Here is an 18,697-nt window from a genome sequence, read left to right on the forward strand (position 1 = left end):
ATATGCAAATGTTCGTTACCTAGTGAGATTAAGTTAGTTTGGAGGAGAAACAGCAGAAAATGTAGTTAAATCATGTGATCCATCCCTGCTAGGTTACAATGTGGTTTGTAAATTTGCTTTTGCCATGTTTTTTAGAAACTGGGAAATCAAAACTGTTCTAAACCATTCTACCATTCTAAAGTTTGGGGTCACTTAGAAATGTACTTATTTTTGAAGGAAACACAGTTTTTTTCAATGAAGACAACATTAAATGAATCATAAATACAGTCTAGACATTGTTCATGTGATAAATGACTATTCTAGCTGGAAACGGCTGATTTTTAATGGAATATCTCCATAGGGGTACAGAGGAACATTTCCAGCAACCATCACTCCTGTGTTCTAATGCTACATTGTGTTAGCTAATGGTGTTGAAAGGCTCATTGGTGATTAGAAAACCCTTGTGCAGTTATGTTCGCACAGATAAGATCAGTTGAGAACAATTTCTCAGTTACAATGATGACCTGGGAAGAGGCCCCAGCAGAAAGAAAGAAAACACACAAACAATACTTACACAATAAAGGATGCACAAGTGTTTAAATAGAGATTAAACACAGCCTAGATTAATTCTAGCCATACAGTCAATAGAAATGAATAAAAGTGTGAGTTTTTATGGAAAACATGAAATTGTCCTGGTGACCCCAAACTTTTAAATGGTAGTGTACTTTGGGCTGAAAACATGACTTTAGCTACTTAACAGTAAAATGAGTATTTATAAAAACAGACTCTTCACTAAGAGCATTCATCTCCAGATTATGTACTTTTTTTTTTACAATGTCTACTCTTTCAAGAATCCTATATTCCACCCTTACCAATTCATTTAATCAACTGTCTGCTGTAAATACATGTATGAATAATGTTGGGGTCCTGTGGGGCCAGTCTGCCTGAAAGTGTAAAATCTGTGAAACCCCACTGTGTATACACACACCTCCTCTTTATCTGTGTTTTTCACACACACTGACAGTGTTTGTTCTGTTGTTGCAGATTTACACAGACTGGGCCAATCACTACCTGGCCAAGTCTGGCTGTCCACGCCTCATCAAGGACCTGAGCCAGGACGTCACCGATGGAGTCCTGCTGGCACAGATCATCCAGATCATAGGTGGGCATCTGCACACACACACACACACACACACACACACACACACACACACACACACACACACACACACACACACTTTCTATTCAGGTGCTGTGTTTATGTTTCAGTTGTCTAAATACACAGCTCGCTGCTTCTTTTCCAACTTACTGAACCCACTCTTATTATCTAATCAGCCGTAATCTACAGAGAAATCATGACAGGACAGAAACACTGACTTCTGTTATCCAAACAGTGTATCGTCTTACTTCAGCTGTAAGCCTCAATATTTAAAAAGGAATATTAATGATGTACAGATGGATAAAACCATGTATTATCAACAGTCTTCAAACACTGCATGTGTCTATAATTCATTGTGTCTGCTAGATGAAGCGATTAGCCTCTCTGTCTTTGTTGTGGGTGTTGGAGCAGAGCTGTGTCTCAGGCTGATATTTGGGCCAAATCGCAGCAGCTCTCCTGTGTTTTGGGTGCTGGGCGAGCAGCAGCAGCAGCAGAGATCTATGACTCTGACACCCAGGGGTGCAGAGGATCCAACTGGAGCCTAGAGAGTCCTTACTTCTCAACCTTTTCTCTCTCTCTTTTTGTCCCACGTGTCTTTTCTATGGGTCTCGCTCTCTCTCCTTTACAGTTTAACTTTTTCTAGGTCTCCCTCTCACATTTTGTCTCTTTCGCTCTTTTTATGTCTTTTAGCTCTCTGTCTGATCTTGCTTCCCCATTTCCTTGTGTTCTCTCTCTCTCTCTCTCTCTCTCTCTCTCTCTCTCTCTCTCTCTCTCTCTCTCTCTCTGTCGTACCAGCGCTGCGTGGGAACACATTACTCAGCAACCCATTACAGTAACATGATTACCTCTTCTGCAGACCAGTTTAAGGAATTCAAATTAAAATGCTGTAATCTCATTACAGCGACTACTCTCAGTGACACTCTGGTAGTTCAGCATTTGAGGCAGAGGCAGCTTTTTTTTTTTTTTCTGTCTCACAGGGAGGTGGATGGACAGGCATTGATTAAATATTTCATCTTGTGGACAGACGGGTCAGTGCTGTGTTCGCTAAGTGCAGCAGCAGCAGTGGTCTCCTGACACAAATGAATGGATCTCTTAGTCATGAGTTTTTGGATGCATGCAAAAGACCAAATCATGCTTTGAATAGAATTGCATCTTTAAGCTTATAACGATCATGCAGGAATCATGAATTGCTCTTTAGAGGTGTACCTGAATTTGAATGCATTATTTGGAAGAGCACATATAATGGACACAAATATTTATTCTACCCAACTTGCTCTGATTTGAGAAAAATTAAAACAGACATTTTTGTGCATCAGCTGCTGTATTACTTCTGTTGCATTCAAATCATTGCAGATGGCCAAAGAACAAATGCCCATGTCTGCTACAATAGGGCACAGATCTGACTAACTATGCATTTCATTTATGACACAATATTGAAAAATTAATGTTCTATTCTATAGGCGTCCCCACTGAGTCAACAATAAGCTGAGAACTGACTCACACATGAAGATTTGTAATATACAACCACATGCCTTTCTTCTATCTGAATACAGAGACAGATGATTTTCTTGGTTTAATGCATACAGATAACAACATCTCTGTCACTTCTGGTGCATATTATGAACAGAACCAAGACAGCAAAATAGGATGAATGACTGGATGGATTAGACAGAGAGTAAACACACTGAGTAACTTGGTTTTATATTCTCTCCATCTAGTTTCCTACCAGCAGTTGATTTCTTTAATCCTTTGAAGCAGTTTGGTTTTTTGTTCCTGTCACATTTTTATCACCACTCTGTGGTTGCATTGTTCACTGCAAAATAAATTCCTAGTCATTAGTACAGTCATTAACTAGCCTTAACCAAGTAGTTTTCAGCGAACTTCAGGACTTTTTGTGAGGGTAAATCTGTCTGAAGGCACTGACAACAACGTCACCAGTCATGAGGATCATTTTAGGAGGAAATAAGACAAACTTCTGTCATTAACTTTGAATGAGCTGCTTGTAAACCTGTATTTAGAAGTCACCTGGTTTTACTACAAAGTTGGACCTCGTGGCCACGCTGCGAGAACAAGACTTCAGGAGCTACATACAATCCCTGGAACCGAGCTCACTGTTGATGTTCAGTAAATACCTCCAAACTGACAGCTTGTGGAAGCCAGTAATCACCACTTGCTGACGAGTAATGAGTAATTCATTACAGGCTTTTTTTTCAAACTTGCCCAGAAGCAGCTCTTACGCAATCTTGTCTTGGTGCTTTTCAGACGCTTCTCTTAGACAGTCTTTTTCTTCTGTCTGCCTTTGCTCTCTCTCTCTCTCTTGCTGTCTCTTTTTTCTTTGTGTCCCAGTCAGTGTTTTAAACTTCTCTCTTTCTGGGACTCGGAATCTTTATCACCCTCTCACACACAGTCAGACACACACAAACACAAACACATTTTCCTTCTTGTTACGTATGCTGCCTCTCTTACTAATGCTGTCTGTCTGCCTAAATCTCTTTTTTTCTCTCTTACTTCCTCCCTCTCACGTTCTCTCTCTCTCTCTCTCTCTCTCTCTCTCTCTCTCTGTTGGATTGAAACTTTACCCTCCCTGCTCGCCCAAACAGACAATGAGGCCAAGCTGGCCTGTCAGTAACTCTCTGGCGGCAGCTGACGAATTAGGCAGCTTTGCTTCCCAGACCTCTCCTGCATCGCTCTGCACCTCAACACACACACACATACACACACACACACACACACACACACACACACACACACACACACACACACTCATGCACCTCCACGTGCACGCTCCTATGCTAATATCAACAGAAGTTTCCTGCTGGATCTGTGCACCTGAACTCAGAAGTCACAGGACGTCAGGATGTTAAAGTTAAGTGTGGGACGACGGTGAAAATCTCATCTGTCCGTTTCCTTTCTCACGCAGCGAATGAGAAGGTGGAGGATATCAATGGCAGCCCCAGGAGCCAGTCGCAAATGGTGAGTGGAACTGTTCTGTTCTTTCAAACTCATCCATCCTTTACATCACTGCTGCCTGAGAGAGAATTATGTTAATGAGGAATATTTACATGAAGCACTGCTCCACTTCTGAGCTGTTATGGAGCGTTGCATTTGCAGTTTTGTGCTTTATGACTGAATATAACAGAGAGCAACAGTGATAGAAACTTACATTCCAGTGTAATGAGGATTACATGTAGTAACACTGACTAAGACACATTGTGAAGCACTTAGGTGATGCTCTCATGATAAACATCCTCTGACTGTCTGCATTATAAGCCTCTGATTGGAAATGTATTTATGTATCACTTAATTTCAGATTCTATTTCACCACCTCACTTAATATGGATATATATTCTGATTCTGTTTCTGTTCTCACTGCTCTGTTTTGATTGAGTTAATCAAGAGATTAAATTAAAATATCAAATTTATACATTACCCTAGCAGTAAAAAAAAGTAGTGCTCTCTGTTTTGAGCTACTTTCTACTTCACTACATTTCAATATCTGTTTCATTGGAAAGACTTGATACCTTCCAGACTGATATTTGACATAGAAACTACATCATGATAAAACTTATGAAATACAAGATCTTTGTATTTTACAGGCAGCTTTCAATCTTTTTAGCGATCTCCTATAAAAGACGAAACCCGAGACACCTTGTTACTATTCAGATTTCTTTAAGTGTCAGAATTTTTAAAAAAGCAAACTAAACTTATCAGATGGTTTCTTTCGTATTAAAAGAATCCCAAATAAGTGAAACTAGTCAATATTTAACATGTTGGTTTGAGAACAGTCAAAAAAATCTATGCATTTGTGTAGCAGAACTTTTATTAAGTCAGATCTGTTCATTATCTCATGACCTGTCACATTTATTCCTCAGTCCTTTCATGACTGGAAACCACTAGCCAAATCTTAACATTTTTTAAACTTAAAATTAACTACATTTAGGCAATGAGTATGTTTATGTTTGCTGGTAATAGGTTACGAGAGCAGAAATTTGCACTTGCCATGGAGAGTTTTCTTTGTTGTTGTATTGGTACCATTATGTTAGTAAAGGCTCTAATTATTTCTGCCACCATCTGTGATACCTTTGCACTGGAACACCATTAATGAGCACCTTTAACTGATCTACATTTGAAAGGACCCATTGAAATATGAACAGTCATTGTACTCTTTCGCTTTTAATCTCACAAACTGATTAGAATCACCTCTGATCAGAGCCATCTCAACCCATAACCATCCTCACTACTCAGAGGGATGGTGATGACTGGTTTCAGCCGCATCCCCACTTGTCCAAAAAGGCACTAAAGCCATGAAAAGTTCAAACATCACCATCTTGGACTTACTGTGCCACTTTCAATAATCTGCACTTCTGGCTGCCATGCGGCTGAGCGATGTTGGCGGTGTCGCGTTTCCTCTGTTAATGAGATGACGGCCTGTATAACCGCTGATTGTCGTCACTCTCAGATAATTACCCCTCACTTTAACTAGAGTTGACTAAGTGTTTATGCAGTGTTGGTTTGCCCTGGCATCTGCCCTCCTGCCATTAAAAGTGACTAAAGCTATTTAGCTGCTTCGGCTAACTTTCTTACAAAGACGCAGTGGGTGAGCAGATTGTTGGGTCCTGGCACTGTGTCTTTTGTGTGTCAGTCATTGTCAATGGATGTGAGAGTTGAGCTTTTTGTCTCTGCACACACACTGACCAAATACGTATCAATATTTCACCTGCAGGTCGGTTTTAATAGATGATTTCCAGGAAAGGCAAATTTGTGGATCCTACCTGAACTGTGTCATTCAGGTCTACGCTCAGCCAACAAAAGGCACCTGATCCAACCACCGCAACTGGGCCGGTCCATAGCTAGACTCTTCCTTCTATGGTTCCACCCTAGTGGAATGAGTTACCAAATACTATTTGATCTGCAGAGTCTCTCTCAGTCTTTAATAGACTTTAAAACTAGCTCTTCACTGAACACCTTTGCACTTGACAGACTGCAAAATAAAATAAAATGAAATAAATATCCAATTACGTCTGCACTGCCTGTGGACACCACGGTCCTATTATCACACTTGAACTTGTTTTATGGCTCTTATCCAGGTTGTTTTCTCCTGACTAGATCCTTGCTTGTGTTGTATCTGCTCTCAGATGTACATCGCTTTGGATAAAGGCATCTGCTGAATGAACATGTAGAACTGTAGATGAACTCTCTGGAGACGTCTAAAGAATATCAGTGTCCAAACACTGGAATGTACCAAAAAGTATTTTACAACTGCTTAGGGTTGGGGTTAAGGCGCCGTTTTCAGCTGTTTCATGTTTACCTCCATGGTGTGTCCAGCTGTAGTGGAAGCAGACTGTGCACTCAACATTAAAGAACACAGGGAGGAAAAAAATGTTATGGTCATGTGAACTCTACTGACCCTGGATGTTAGAGTGTGAGTTCAGTGTGTCGAAACAAAACTCCTAAACACTGATTTTTCTTGTCACATACAGTGATTCTAGAAACAGCTGACTGACGCAGTGGCCACTAAGGGCAAACTGCTGCAGCACTGCAAGCATGTGGTTTGATACACCAGCATCGTCCGAGTGTGTTTGTGTGTGTGTTTGTGTGCAATTTGCTCTTTGTCTCAGTCACTTACTAAGCCCATTGATCCACCACCTGCTCCGACCGCAGAGGGTCCGGCCAGCTTGGGAAAATGAAGTCTGAGGAAGCACGGCTGCTTATAGTGTGGGCGAAAAGGGAAGGAAATATCTGACATTCAAACACTTCTACAAAGACGCAGCCAACTAACAGAACCACCGTATGGACAAAATCAATGTTTATTCTGTGGCAGGTGAAAGGAGCAATTTGCTAAGTAGTTTGTTTGAAGACATGCCAGTGCTGAGTTTGCATCAGGATACGTTCACAAAAGTTATCAACAGCCTAAAGTTGGTTTCTCAAGCTGGTGGAGAAACTCTCACCAAATATACAGTATAAAGATTTATTGCACAACTATAACGCAGTTTCAGTAGGTATGTAGAGAGTTGAAGCAGTCACAAAAGTCTGTGTAGTGTTCACTCGGACTTCTAAGGAGGAGAAAAAAAATCAACGTCACGCTGCATGTTGCAGCCATGAAATGACCTTAGCTACTTTACTAAATGTAAAATACAGACTATCTTTCAAAAGTTTAGGGTCACTTTTCTTTTCATGAAGATAACATTAAATTATTCAGAAATGCAGTCTCAATATTGGTAATGTGGTAAATGACTATTCTATCTGGAAACGGCTGATTTTTAATGGAATATCTCCATAGGGGTACAGAGGAACATTTCCAGCAACCATCACTCCTGTGTTCTAATGCTACATTGTGTTAGCTAATGGTGTTGAAAGACTAATTTAAGATGAGAAAGCCCTTGTGCCATTATGTTAGCACATAAATAAAAGTGTGAGTTTTTACAGAAACCCATTTTTGGTCATAAATATTAAAATGAGGCTGAGTTATAACTTAATAATGCTTATTATAAGTAATTTCTTCAGTACTCTTGCATAGCCGTGAATGGACTGACTGTGCCTCATTGTCATTCTGCTACAGGGGGAGAGAAAAAAACACGGTGGCATATTTGTAATTCTTTAAACAAAATCACAATCTTCTTGGGAAATGTGAAGTCCAGGAAATAGTGACTTGTCCCTGCGAAGTTGTGACAGGGGAGTTGTTTTGGTGCATTTGGGAGATAAGGGGAGATAAGTATTTTAATTAAAATGGCTAATTTACAAAAAAAAAAAAGACAAGCAGGATTTGTCTTATTGTATGATTCCAACCTTTGTCAAAATTTGAAAGTTTCAGCATACAGGCTACTAGGTCGGAGGATTATGAAAACTGTAACACTTTATAGCGGAAGGGAAGGAAAAAGCCATTCGAAATGTGTTGCGAAATTGGCAGCCTTATCACGCATGCGACGGTGCATTAGGACCGAAGTGACATAACTTACATCATCTGCCAAAGTTAGCAAGAGTCTGCACAAACCTCTCTGCAGATGTCTGCACAGACAGTCCGTGTGGCTACTACACTGTAAGGTCTAAAGTGTGAATGCACAGAATATGTAGGTGCCAGATTACTCCACATGTATGGGATGCGGCCTCCAAGTGGACCCCAAGCGGACCAAAAAATAATATAATTTAGAACAACTATGCGCCTGTGGTGTCCACAGCTGTCTGCAAGGGAGCATAATCCCGATTTAAGACATACTAAACTGCAACTTGATCCGGGCTGGCAGTCATGGCAGTTTAATCGCCCAGTGTGTGTCCGTGTAGCACTGATGACGAAGATGCCAAAACTGTCCATTTGTTGAGCTCCAAGTCATTCCGTGAGACTTGGTGCTCACAGTTCTTATTTTCTGTCTGTACAAATTCAGTATGAACATTTGATCTTGATCACAGCTTAAAGCCTGCAATGTGTTATTTTATTTTCCTGGCTGTGCCAAATGAACTAAACTACCTTAAAAGATAAACGTAATGACACATGAACATATGGCGGTCCAAGTGCAGAAGTATTTTGTTTGGCTTGTTTATCCCATGAGCTTGAACAGTGAGCTCAATCTGAAACGTAAGTTAGTTACAGACAACCTTTCCTCCGTTCTGACAAAAGTTGGAGCTATTTTTTAACTCTGAGCTGTGTTTTGACAGCACGAGCTGTGAACTTTGGAACGCGCCCACTGGCCACCTAGCACCTGGAGCTTAAAGACTTTGGCCAGAGACATCACAGTAGCAGCAGCTGTCAGTGGAGGGGCAGATGAGTCTGATTTACTTCCTTTGCAAAGTTTTTTGCTCATTTGGGACTTTAGACGATGATCCTTGAGTCACAAGTCTGTTTCTCTAACTGGTGGGCTGCTGCCGGTCTGGTGAGTGGACTGTGGCCAACTAAGCAGCTGCTGGAAGCTGAGAAGCAGAAACCAGCGTGGCATCAGCATCTGCAAGCTTCTCGGCTAATCTACATACATAATGCACTCTTTTTCTCTAAATCCTCGTTCACAGTGCGAGAGATCCACAAGTCCGTTGAAGTCCAATCATTTCCTGCAGAGCTTGTCCAAAAGAAATTTTTTGGCTAACATGTAGACAGTCTGTGAGAGTAATGACCAACAAAACTTGCTTTTCATAATCATCTGATGCCAACAGCTAACACAATCACAGACGTTTTTTTTCCTCCCAAAGTTATCTTGTTTAATGAAAACATGCTCCAGTTGCATTTATCATGGGAGTCAAGGGTAAAATTTAGAGTTTATTCCATTTATTACAGACCAACTTACTGAATCTCTGAATTCCTGTTAAACTTTCTAATTCAGCCAGCCAAGCCTCCATGGAAGTGCCTTCAGCTGGCTTCTGAATGCTTAGTCCTTATAATTACAAGGCCAGAGGGTATCACCTCTGACTGCCTGGTGGGCTTATTGGATAGTACTTTAAAGAACAGTGGCATTATGAATTAATAGCACCTTTTACCAGTTCTCCCAACCTACTTGGTCTAATTTGCTCTCAACAAGAACAGTATGTAAAAAAGTCTGACCTTTGATCTCCTTACTATTATAGTGCATAACAAAAGTCTGCACTTATATCATGTAACTATCCTCCATTAGCACTGCAAGGTCGTAGGGTTTTTTTTTTTTGCCCACTTGATTGCTAATGTGAAAGTGAAGATGGAAATGTCTGAGCTTTGAAAATGCTGCCATAGAACTTTACTTCAATTTAAGGTTTGAAAATGCATTAAAATAGAAGTTAAAGTGACACTTACTGCCTGAAATGAAACATTTCTTTTGCATTTTGTCAGCCAGTGAAACATCCACACTACTAAGCCACAACAATAAAATCTAATATTGTGTATGTCTTGTGCTGCCAAAACAGCTCTGGCCCATCAAGTCTGACACAACAAGAACTCTGAAGGTGTTCTGTGGTATCAGACGTCATGTTCAATCGTGGAGGTTGCAAGGTGAGCTGCACAGTAGTTCGGTGGTTAGCAATGTTGCCTTACAGTTAGAAGATCATCAGTTCACGTCCCAGACTAGGCCTGGGGTCTTTCTCATGGAGTTTGTATGTTCTTCCTGTGCATGTATAGGTTTTGTCCAGGTACCTCGGCTTCCTTCCACAGTCCAAAAACATGCTGATGCCTAATTGTTGATTCTGAATTGCTTGTAGGTGTGAATGTGAGTGTGCTTGTTTTGCCTCTGTGTGTAGCCCTGTGATAGACTGGTGGCCTGTCCATCGTGTCCTAAGTCAGCTGGGATAGACTCCAGCCCCTCATGACCCTAATGAGGATTAAGTGGTGTGTAGTTAATGAGTGGATGGAGGTTGATCTGGTGGATTTTGGAGACCAACTTCCTTAAACTGTTCCTGAACAATTTATGTAGTTTGACAGGGAGCATTGTTCTGCTGAAAAGTTCATCATTGAATACCACTGTCATGAAAGGGTATATGAGGTGTGCAGTAATGTTTATGGTAGGAGCTGCATCCACATGAATGTAGGACCCAAGATTTTTCCAGAAGAACATTATCCAGAGTATCAAACTGCCTCTGTCGGTTTGCCTTTTTCCCCACTCGGGCCCTGCTGCTATCTCTTCTCCAGGTAAATGACACACATGTTTGATGTAAAGGAAAATGTGATTCATCAGCCAGGCCACTTGGTCCATTTTTCCATGGTCTAGTTCTGATGTAGTCAGCTTTGGTCACATACTACAACAAGCCTTGGTTGTCCATGAACCTATTGGAGGCTCAGTGGTTGTCCTTCCTTAAACCACTTTTGGTGGAAACTAACCACTGCATACTGGGAACAACTCACAACACCTGTCATTTTGGGGATGCTCTTTTCCAACCCTCTGGTCATTACAAAATCGCAAATTTCCCCAAAGTGCTTATTTTCCTGCTTCTACCAAGTCAATGTCAAAAACTGACTATTCTCTTGCTCCCTAATATAAGTCACTGCTTGACTGGTAACATTGTAATCTGTCAGAAGTTTCCATGTTGTGGCTAATTGGTACACCTTGTAAATGCAAATGTAGGGTGGCATCGCCAGTGGTTAAAACTTTTGGACATGCCTGTTTTTCCAAGTAGAACTGGTGCTGGTGTGTTTCAGGCAATAGTTTGGTTTGTTTGCTAATTATTGCTGGAAATCTGTATCTTATGCTGGTCTACAGAACCATATCGACCACATATTCTGTCCCGGAAGGAAACTCTCCAACCGCCGAGTAAAGCCGGCAAAGATGATGACAAATTGTACTGACAAGAGTGTGGCACAAAGAGCCCAACAAAGTCTGGTTCTGTTTCTTTCTGCTGGATTGAATGCATCTTTTCAATGTTTTTCAGCTTTATGGTAATAGAGGAGAGCAGAGATAGACCATGAGGGTGGTGTGAGGTAGCTTTGGAGGCTGGAGTTTAGGGTTTTCTGTCATATTTACCCCTAAAAATTATTTATTGCTTCTTTGTTCAGGATTTAATGTCCTTTCCCACCACATCTGTCACCATGGTACTCTCCCCTCCTGGATTACCTGTACACTTAATGGATGGATTTGACGTGCTTTTCATTTTGGAATTTTAGATAAAGCTATCAGCTTAATGCATGTGATGTAAAACTATAACGGCATTCTGTGGATTAAGGACCTCACACTGGGTTTTTGTGCATCCCACTCACCTCACAGCTCACTCTGCAATCCCTCTCCCGTGTAAAACCTCACGCCCTCTGACAGTGCAGTTTCCGTGATTGTACAGACATCTAAAGGAATTAGATGCGCACCCAGGTTTTTTGAATCAAGCGAAGGATTTTTTTTTTCATTCCTCAGAAGAATCGTGCTCAAACACGAGAACGGCAGGCGGGGAAAGGCAGAAGAGGCCCATTCAGCAGAAAATATTAAAGCCTCGCAACACTAATCCTCATTATAGACAGACATCATTAGCAAACCACAGAGCGCTTCCCTGCAATACGGATGACTGTGCAGTTTGACTTTCTGGATGTGTGTATATATGTGTGTCTGCGTTTAGCTTCTCGCTACCTCAGCAGAGGATGTCAGGAAAAAACAAACACTTGTCAAAATCTTAGGTGACTACAAAGATGCAGAGATGCAACATCTGTCAGCAGAAGGGTGTCGAGGTCAGGGTAGAAGAAATTACATCAAACAACCCACTATGTTAAAGTCAACTCTTCCCTGGTGGTTTAAATTTGTCAGATTGAATTTTAAAGTGTCATGGATCATATTTAGATCAGCTATTGGCAGCCTTGGCCTTTGCCCAATATTGTTGAATTCGACAGTGCAATTTCTTTGGCGGTTGATTTATATTGAGTGGGTGACTGCAGGAAATAGCGATACAGTTTGTCAAATTTTAGTGCACTACACGTCTGCTAGAAGGTGCGCTGTGCCCATATTTCAAGGAAACTAGTTTGCATTGCATTGCACTCTGCGGAATACAGACTGGTATTTAGCACAGAACATGTTTAACTGTTAAGCTTTTAGTCAAAAGAACTTTTATTCTTTGTATTTCAGACAAGAAATGAATGTGATTTCTCCCAGTGCAAAGATAAAGAGTCTGTACTCATTGGTGACTGCAGTAACAGTCAGCTTAGTCATGCAGAACAGTTTTTTGTTAATTTCTGACTGAAAGCTCACTGAATGCCCATGAAGCCATTAAAACCATAATGACATATTATCTCAGCCACACAAAGGTGGTTGCAGACCTATTAACCATTGAATATGGCTAATTTTGGATTAAAATGAATTGTTCAAACTAGCAAAAGGTCGAGCTGAAAACGGCCATTGGCACGCTCTTACATTATGGTGTGAACGACCATGAAATATTGCTAAGAGTCTACGGAAGCTGGAGCTGCTCTGTGAGGTTGTACTTAGGCACAAAGGCCTGTTGAGCTTAATAGAAAGATCTGTATGCTACTCATTGACTGTATATAAAAATGAACAAAGCTCAGTTTTGAGGCTCCATTCATTGCGATCATAATCCAAAATGAGGAAAGATGTAAATGTCTCTGGGCCACAGACTGACTCACCTGCCACTCAAAGCAGCCACACCTTTAATGATGCATGGCTTTAAACATTACTATAGTTTAAACCAAGCAGTTATATAAAAATCAACCCCTGAACAGTTGTCATGAATGGGGAAATTAGCTATGCAGTCCAAAACCATTTTTTGTACCAGATTGTAAACATGATTATTTCTGCTCTAAAGTTAGACATTTAGCATTTAACATTTGGGGGTCTATAGGGGATTGAATCACTTTAGAGTCTGCCTCAAAAAACAAAATGTCACCTCAGGGTGGTTCTTTTTTTCTGAAGAGTTAAAGGATAACCATTAGGATTCCAACAAGATCCAGTAGTTTTATCCAATAGTTGCTGACATATTTCAACCTTGACCAAAGTGATGCACTGATAAACCAAAATTGCAATGCCCAGAGTGATACTCACAGATAAAAACAAACAAACAGTGTAGTCAGCTCCTATGAATCTTTAAACTATAGTGAATTTTCACTCATGAAATCATTTGATTAGCAAAGTAATTACTGTCTAGAAAAGACATAAAGTCAAAATACTGAACTAGTTCTTTGGCTTGAGAGTCAGGATTGGACTGAGTATGCTGCCTTTGAGGCCTAATTTAGTCAAGGGTTTCTTGGAGACCTTAAAAGTCCACTTGTTTCATCTGGGCCCCATCTGTTGGCAGCTTGCACACCAGCCAGACGAAGGGACAAATGGCATGAGCCACTCAGTAGTATCATCGTCACTGGCCTGACGCTTCATCATCGCCACAGCTCGCTATTAATCTCTGCTTCTAATTGATTGTGTTCTAATTTGAGTCCCTGGCCCAGGTTCCCGCAAGGCCAGACCAACTGGCATGTGACACGATTCCTCAGGTCGCTGATTTGATTACAGCAGCCTTGGCAGTCAGGCGAATAACCTACTGTATTATGAGAGTCAGTTGGTCTGGAAATACACTGACAAAAGGATGATGGGAACTCAGGGCTTCTGAAACATCCCTGATGTCATTTTGCATGCCCAGCAAATAGTGTGATCTAAAATGGACACAGGCAGATGGCCAGTTTCTACTGCTGAAACTGCTGCTATACAGAGGGTACCTTTCTTCTCTCCTCTTATTCACAGTATGGTAGAGAGGTGAGCTTGTGACCAGGAGGTTCTCATTTCACATCCTTTGTTGGATGTCAAAATCTGTAAAAGGCATTAAGAAATGTCCTATAAGACTGAAGAAGCAACTCAGCAAAGTCATTTTAAGACAGATTTAAATCATGAAAGACATTTGTCCGAAATATAAAATAGAATTGAAAAACTGTATTCACCACCTACACCCTGCTTGAAAATACGCTGTCTGAAATCACCGTAAAGGTTTGTATCCTGGCTACCTCTGATCCCATCAGCCTGCAAAGGGTGCACTATCCAGCCAATCTCAACAGTCGGTTCATTAAGGAAAATTATAACGATTGTAGGGAAGGAGGAAGTGGAGGTAAACGTCCACTGTCTGAAAACACCTTAAGGATTCACATGGATGAATAAATATAAAGTGGTGAAAGTTTGAGATTCTTTTACTTGCTAGTCAGTGATTCTCCAAATTAGCTACTAAAAAACCTTTCAAATCTACCTTTTCGGTGAGCTAGAATACATTAAATGTTGAAGAAAACATGCACAGCTGTCACTTTCATTGAGAAAAATTAGAGGTAATGATCTGTGAAGCAGATGGATACTCAAGTATTGTCCTTAACAATTTGCCTGTACTTTAATGCCCTAGTGGTTTTGTGGTTAGCACTTTCAGCTAGCAGCTAGAAGATCACGGTTCGCGTCCCGGGCTTCCTGGGATCTTTCTACATGGAGTTTGCATGTTTTCTCTGTGCATGTGTGGGTTTTCTGCAGGTACTCCTGCTTTCTCCCACAGTCAAAAAACATGCTGTGGTTAGCTACTACCTCTAAATTGTCCATAGGTGTGAATCTCTCTGTGTAGCCCTGTGATAGACTAGTGTCCTGTCCAGGGTGTCCACCGCCTTCGCCCGAAGTCAGCTGGGATATACTTCAGCCCTTCTGCGACCCTTATGAGGATAATTTGGTGTACAGATAGTGGATGGATGTAATGCTCTATCAGAGCAAGAACAACATATGATAAACACGTGAATGTAAGCTTTTACAGATACCACTATAGCTGATATTCTGGGTGTGTAGAGTTCCAGAGGGGACATTTGGTGTTTGTCAGTCAGAGACCATTTCTAATGCATTTGTGTATCTTGGTTGGACAAATTTTTTTATTTGCTCTCAACACAGTATCCATTCAAACCACAAGATATCAATTGACAGTATATATCATTTACAGTGCAATAGGTGGTGAAAATGGTGCATGATGAGTCTGTGACGGTCCATGTTAGCACATCCAGAGACAGCACCACAGACTTCTTGAGTGTGATCCAGTTTTTATCATACGGCTGCTCAAGTGCCTCCACAGCTGCTGCGCTCCAGTCCCTCTCCCACTGTGTTAACATCGCTCCCTTTAGTTTTTAGCTCTTGAGGCTTCTTCGTGGTCTGACTCCTCTTTCTTTGTTCCTCTGCAAACACCTTTATTTTTTTTTATTCCAATCGAGAGGTGTGTGTTCTGCTGCACAGGTTGACCGTGTCATATGTTTGCGGTGTGAACTGAGCGCTCTGGGGCTCGTTACAGGCTCACTTGTAGCTCAATTGGAAGCTTTTAATCACTCATTATAACTGAACGACATCGGCAGATGTTCTGTTAAGGGAGCAGAGAGCCTGGTTGTTAAGTGGGCACAATGAAGGACTGCTAACCTTTGATCAGGCTCAGCTTCTTTGACTGCAACACACCAGCTGCACCCAGTCTCCACAGACTCTTCTAGTTCGCTGTGAATGTTGAAATTTGGGAGCAATAAAGCATAAATCAATCAGTCTTTCCACTGATTCCATCTGTCTTTATCCGCTGAGAAGAGAATAAAGCACATGTGAGGAAAGTTTAATTCTTTACCCTTGTGTCTTTTAAAGAGAAAAATCAGAAACCGACTTCTTGCCTGTTTGTCTTTATGGCTTTCATCACTCTTTCTCATATGACATTGCTCAGTGTTTACCCAAGGACTTGTTGGCTGCTGATTCATAACCACAACACCTTGGCTTGTGCAGTTACTTTAGCTTCACTCTCCTGCCCCTCTGCCCTCTGTGAACCCGGCCTGCCTGGCACCTTTGTCAGCGTGACATTACATGCGTCACAGCTGCTGAGAGATCTCAGAGCATCACTCCTATTCTTCACTGCCCGATCAAAAGAGGCTTGAGGGTTGCACTGACTCAGTTTTTTTTCAAATGCAACAATGGTGTTTTGTGTGTTCGAAAAGTCAAGGTTCATGACTTTTACCTCCCAAAGATGTGACTGAATGTATGCTGACTCAAACACTGTTGTAACTCCTGACTTCTGGTACTAGACTCTTTATTTCACTAAACCAAAGGGACAAAAGAGAAAAACATTTCCTGGGGATTCATCTGATTTTGATTACAGCACCTACATACTGCTACTACAAGAGAATTTGCCAGATCTCATGTCTTTATTTCCTTTTTTACTGTGAGTAGACAATACTGGATTTAGTCAAGTTAAGTAATTAAATGACAACTCTCCTCTCGGGTTCGGACTCGCATTGCAGTTTCAGCATATAACATGAGATATTTAAAGGAATGTATACATTCAGCTTTCAGACCATGAGTACTTTGACCGATAAAAGTCTGTATTTGTAGCTTACAGTCCAACTGTTTTGCCTTATTGACCTTCTGGATTCCATTTAGCTTCTGGGTTTTGTTTTTGCTCCTGTCACGTTTCCCCACTTGTTGGCTAGTTTTTCAATACAATATAAAGTCTTGCACCCCTATGGGAACAATACAAACATGTAGAACATTTTCCCAAGTGCCCAACATGTTTAAAATGGTGGCTCTGCATAATAGATATTAAGTAGTTACTCATTTAATTTGCCTCCATATCTATCTATTGGCTGTGTAGAAACACTACCTGTAGTTCATTTGAGAAGTCCCTGAATTTTTGCCATTTCACGGTTGGTCGCAGCTGAATAACTAATGGTTTGTCAATTTAGTTTGCTATATTTTCCAGGATCAGGTGCGAACAGTATATTTTTGCATACAATTAAGTCTGAAGTTTGGTAAATCTTCCCGAAGATACTATATGTCAAACAAGATTCATTTAAGATTGATGCAAAGTTGAAAATCTGACAGTTAGTTCTATTTTTATAGTTCCTAGTTCTGATAAGTTGTAATAATTCTGTAAAAGATAACATACCTTTAAAATCCTGCTGCTGGTTTTGGCATTCAAAGGGTTGTATATAGAATTGGAAGAACAGCAGAGGAGCTACCCAACTGTTGTTACAGTTGAGGGGCACAATATATGGGATGTAAAAGTAAAGTAGCTGCTGTGCCTGATTTATCACCACAGACTGACAAAGGCAGCAGAGGAAACGACATCTGACATTTAACACCTGGGAAAAGCTGGTGTAAAATCGGCACCACTGTTTTAGCGGACACCCATGGAGGAAGAGGGGCGGGTTCAAACTGTGGGTCAGGAGAGAAACAGTGAGACGATGACACACAATGAAGATGCTCCACAATGGGTGCAATGGCAGACTATTCTCTACAAGCAAACTGTAAGATCAGACACAAAAAACACTATCTTATACATATTTTGAGACCATTTTGAAGTCAAAAGTTCATGGAAATGGCAAAATTGGGGGGTGAAAGTCCACAAAAACCTCCCTGTCATATCATTTCTGATGAATGGAAACTTGAAGAAACTTGTGGCAGAAATCAACATACAATGTCACCATTTGATATAGATCTACCCACAAACAAAATGACCTTGCACAGAGCACAATCAGTTATTCCTTGTATCAGTTCTGATGGATAAGTCCTGAGGAGTCCGCAGCTGTCAATTTGTAATAGAATCACAATCATGTGATCATCAGCAAACAGCTGACATAGTGTTCACTTGTTGTCATAGTTACAGTGACTCTGTCCCACTATCTCGCAAGGGTACAGATATATTGAACAAATCCATGGATCCAGACTATAAGCCGCATCACTGCCAAAATATAATCACTTGGTCCTTGTATCATTTCTGACCTTCCCTGAAAATTTCCAACTCGGTCTCACGGGGATTCGTGAAACTGTCACGTAAATTTTTGTTTCGGTTTCGTGCGCACCAACACGATTTCGTCATGTTTTTCGTGCCGCTCACCACGAAATGTTTTTCGTGTTGCTCACAACGAAACCCGCTGTGGTAATCACATCTGAAAGTGGTTTATACCGGCGGATTCATGGCGATCTAAGCTGTCCATCGGCGTATACTGCTTGTGTGATCGCGTTTGCGGCCATCGGACATTCTTTAAATTCCTATGCAAATTGGTAAGTGTACCACCGGGTTATGGTTAGGTTATGGTTAGGTTATGGTTGGGTTATGGTTAGGGTTATGGTTAGGGTTTTGGTTAGGGACGATGTCATGCAAAATATAGCGTTGGATTCGCCACGGTTTTACATTAAAAATATAATATACCCATTCGTT

The 18,697-nt window shown here is 41.0% G+C and overlaps 1 protein-coding gene across 12 annotated transcripts in view; it reads left to right on the forward strand.

Annotated features, from left to right (window-relative positions):
• nav3 (neuron navigator 3) overlaps nt 1-18,697 on the forward strand; it is a 660,678-nt gene that overhangs the window by 460,225 nt on the left and 181,756 nt on the right. For all 12 annotated transcript variants that reach the window (XM_051948572.1, XM_051948574.1, XM_051948567.1 and 9 more), the window contains 2 exons: nt 1,024-1,141; nt 4,059-4,111. In XM_051948572.1, coding sequence (XP_051804532.1) covers nt 1,024-1,141; nt 4,059-4,111 — 171 coding nt within the window. The remainder of the gene's footprint in view (nt 1-1,023; nt 1,142-4,058; nt 4,112-18,697) is intronic.

The sequence above is a fragment of the Acanthochromis polyacanthus genome, chromosome 1, assembly GCF_021347895.1.
Source record: "Acanthochromis polyacanthus isolate Apoly-LR-REF ecotype Palm Island chromosome 1, KAUST_Apoly_ChrSc, whole genome shotgun sequence".
Classification (NCBI taxonomy): Eukaryota; Metazoa; Chordata; class Actinopteri; family Pomacentridae; genus Acanthochromis; species Acanthochromis polyacanthus.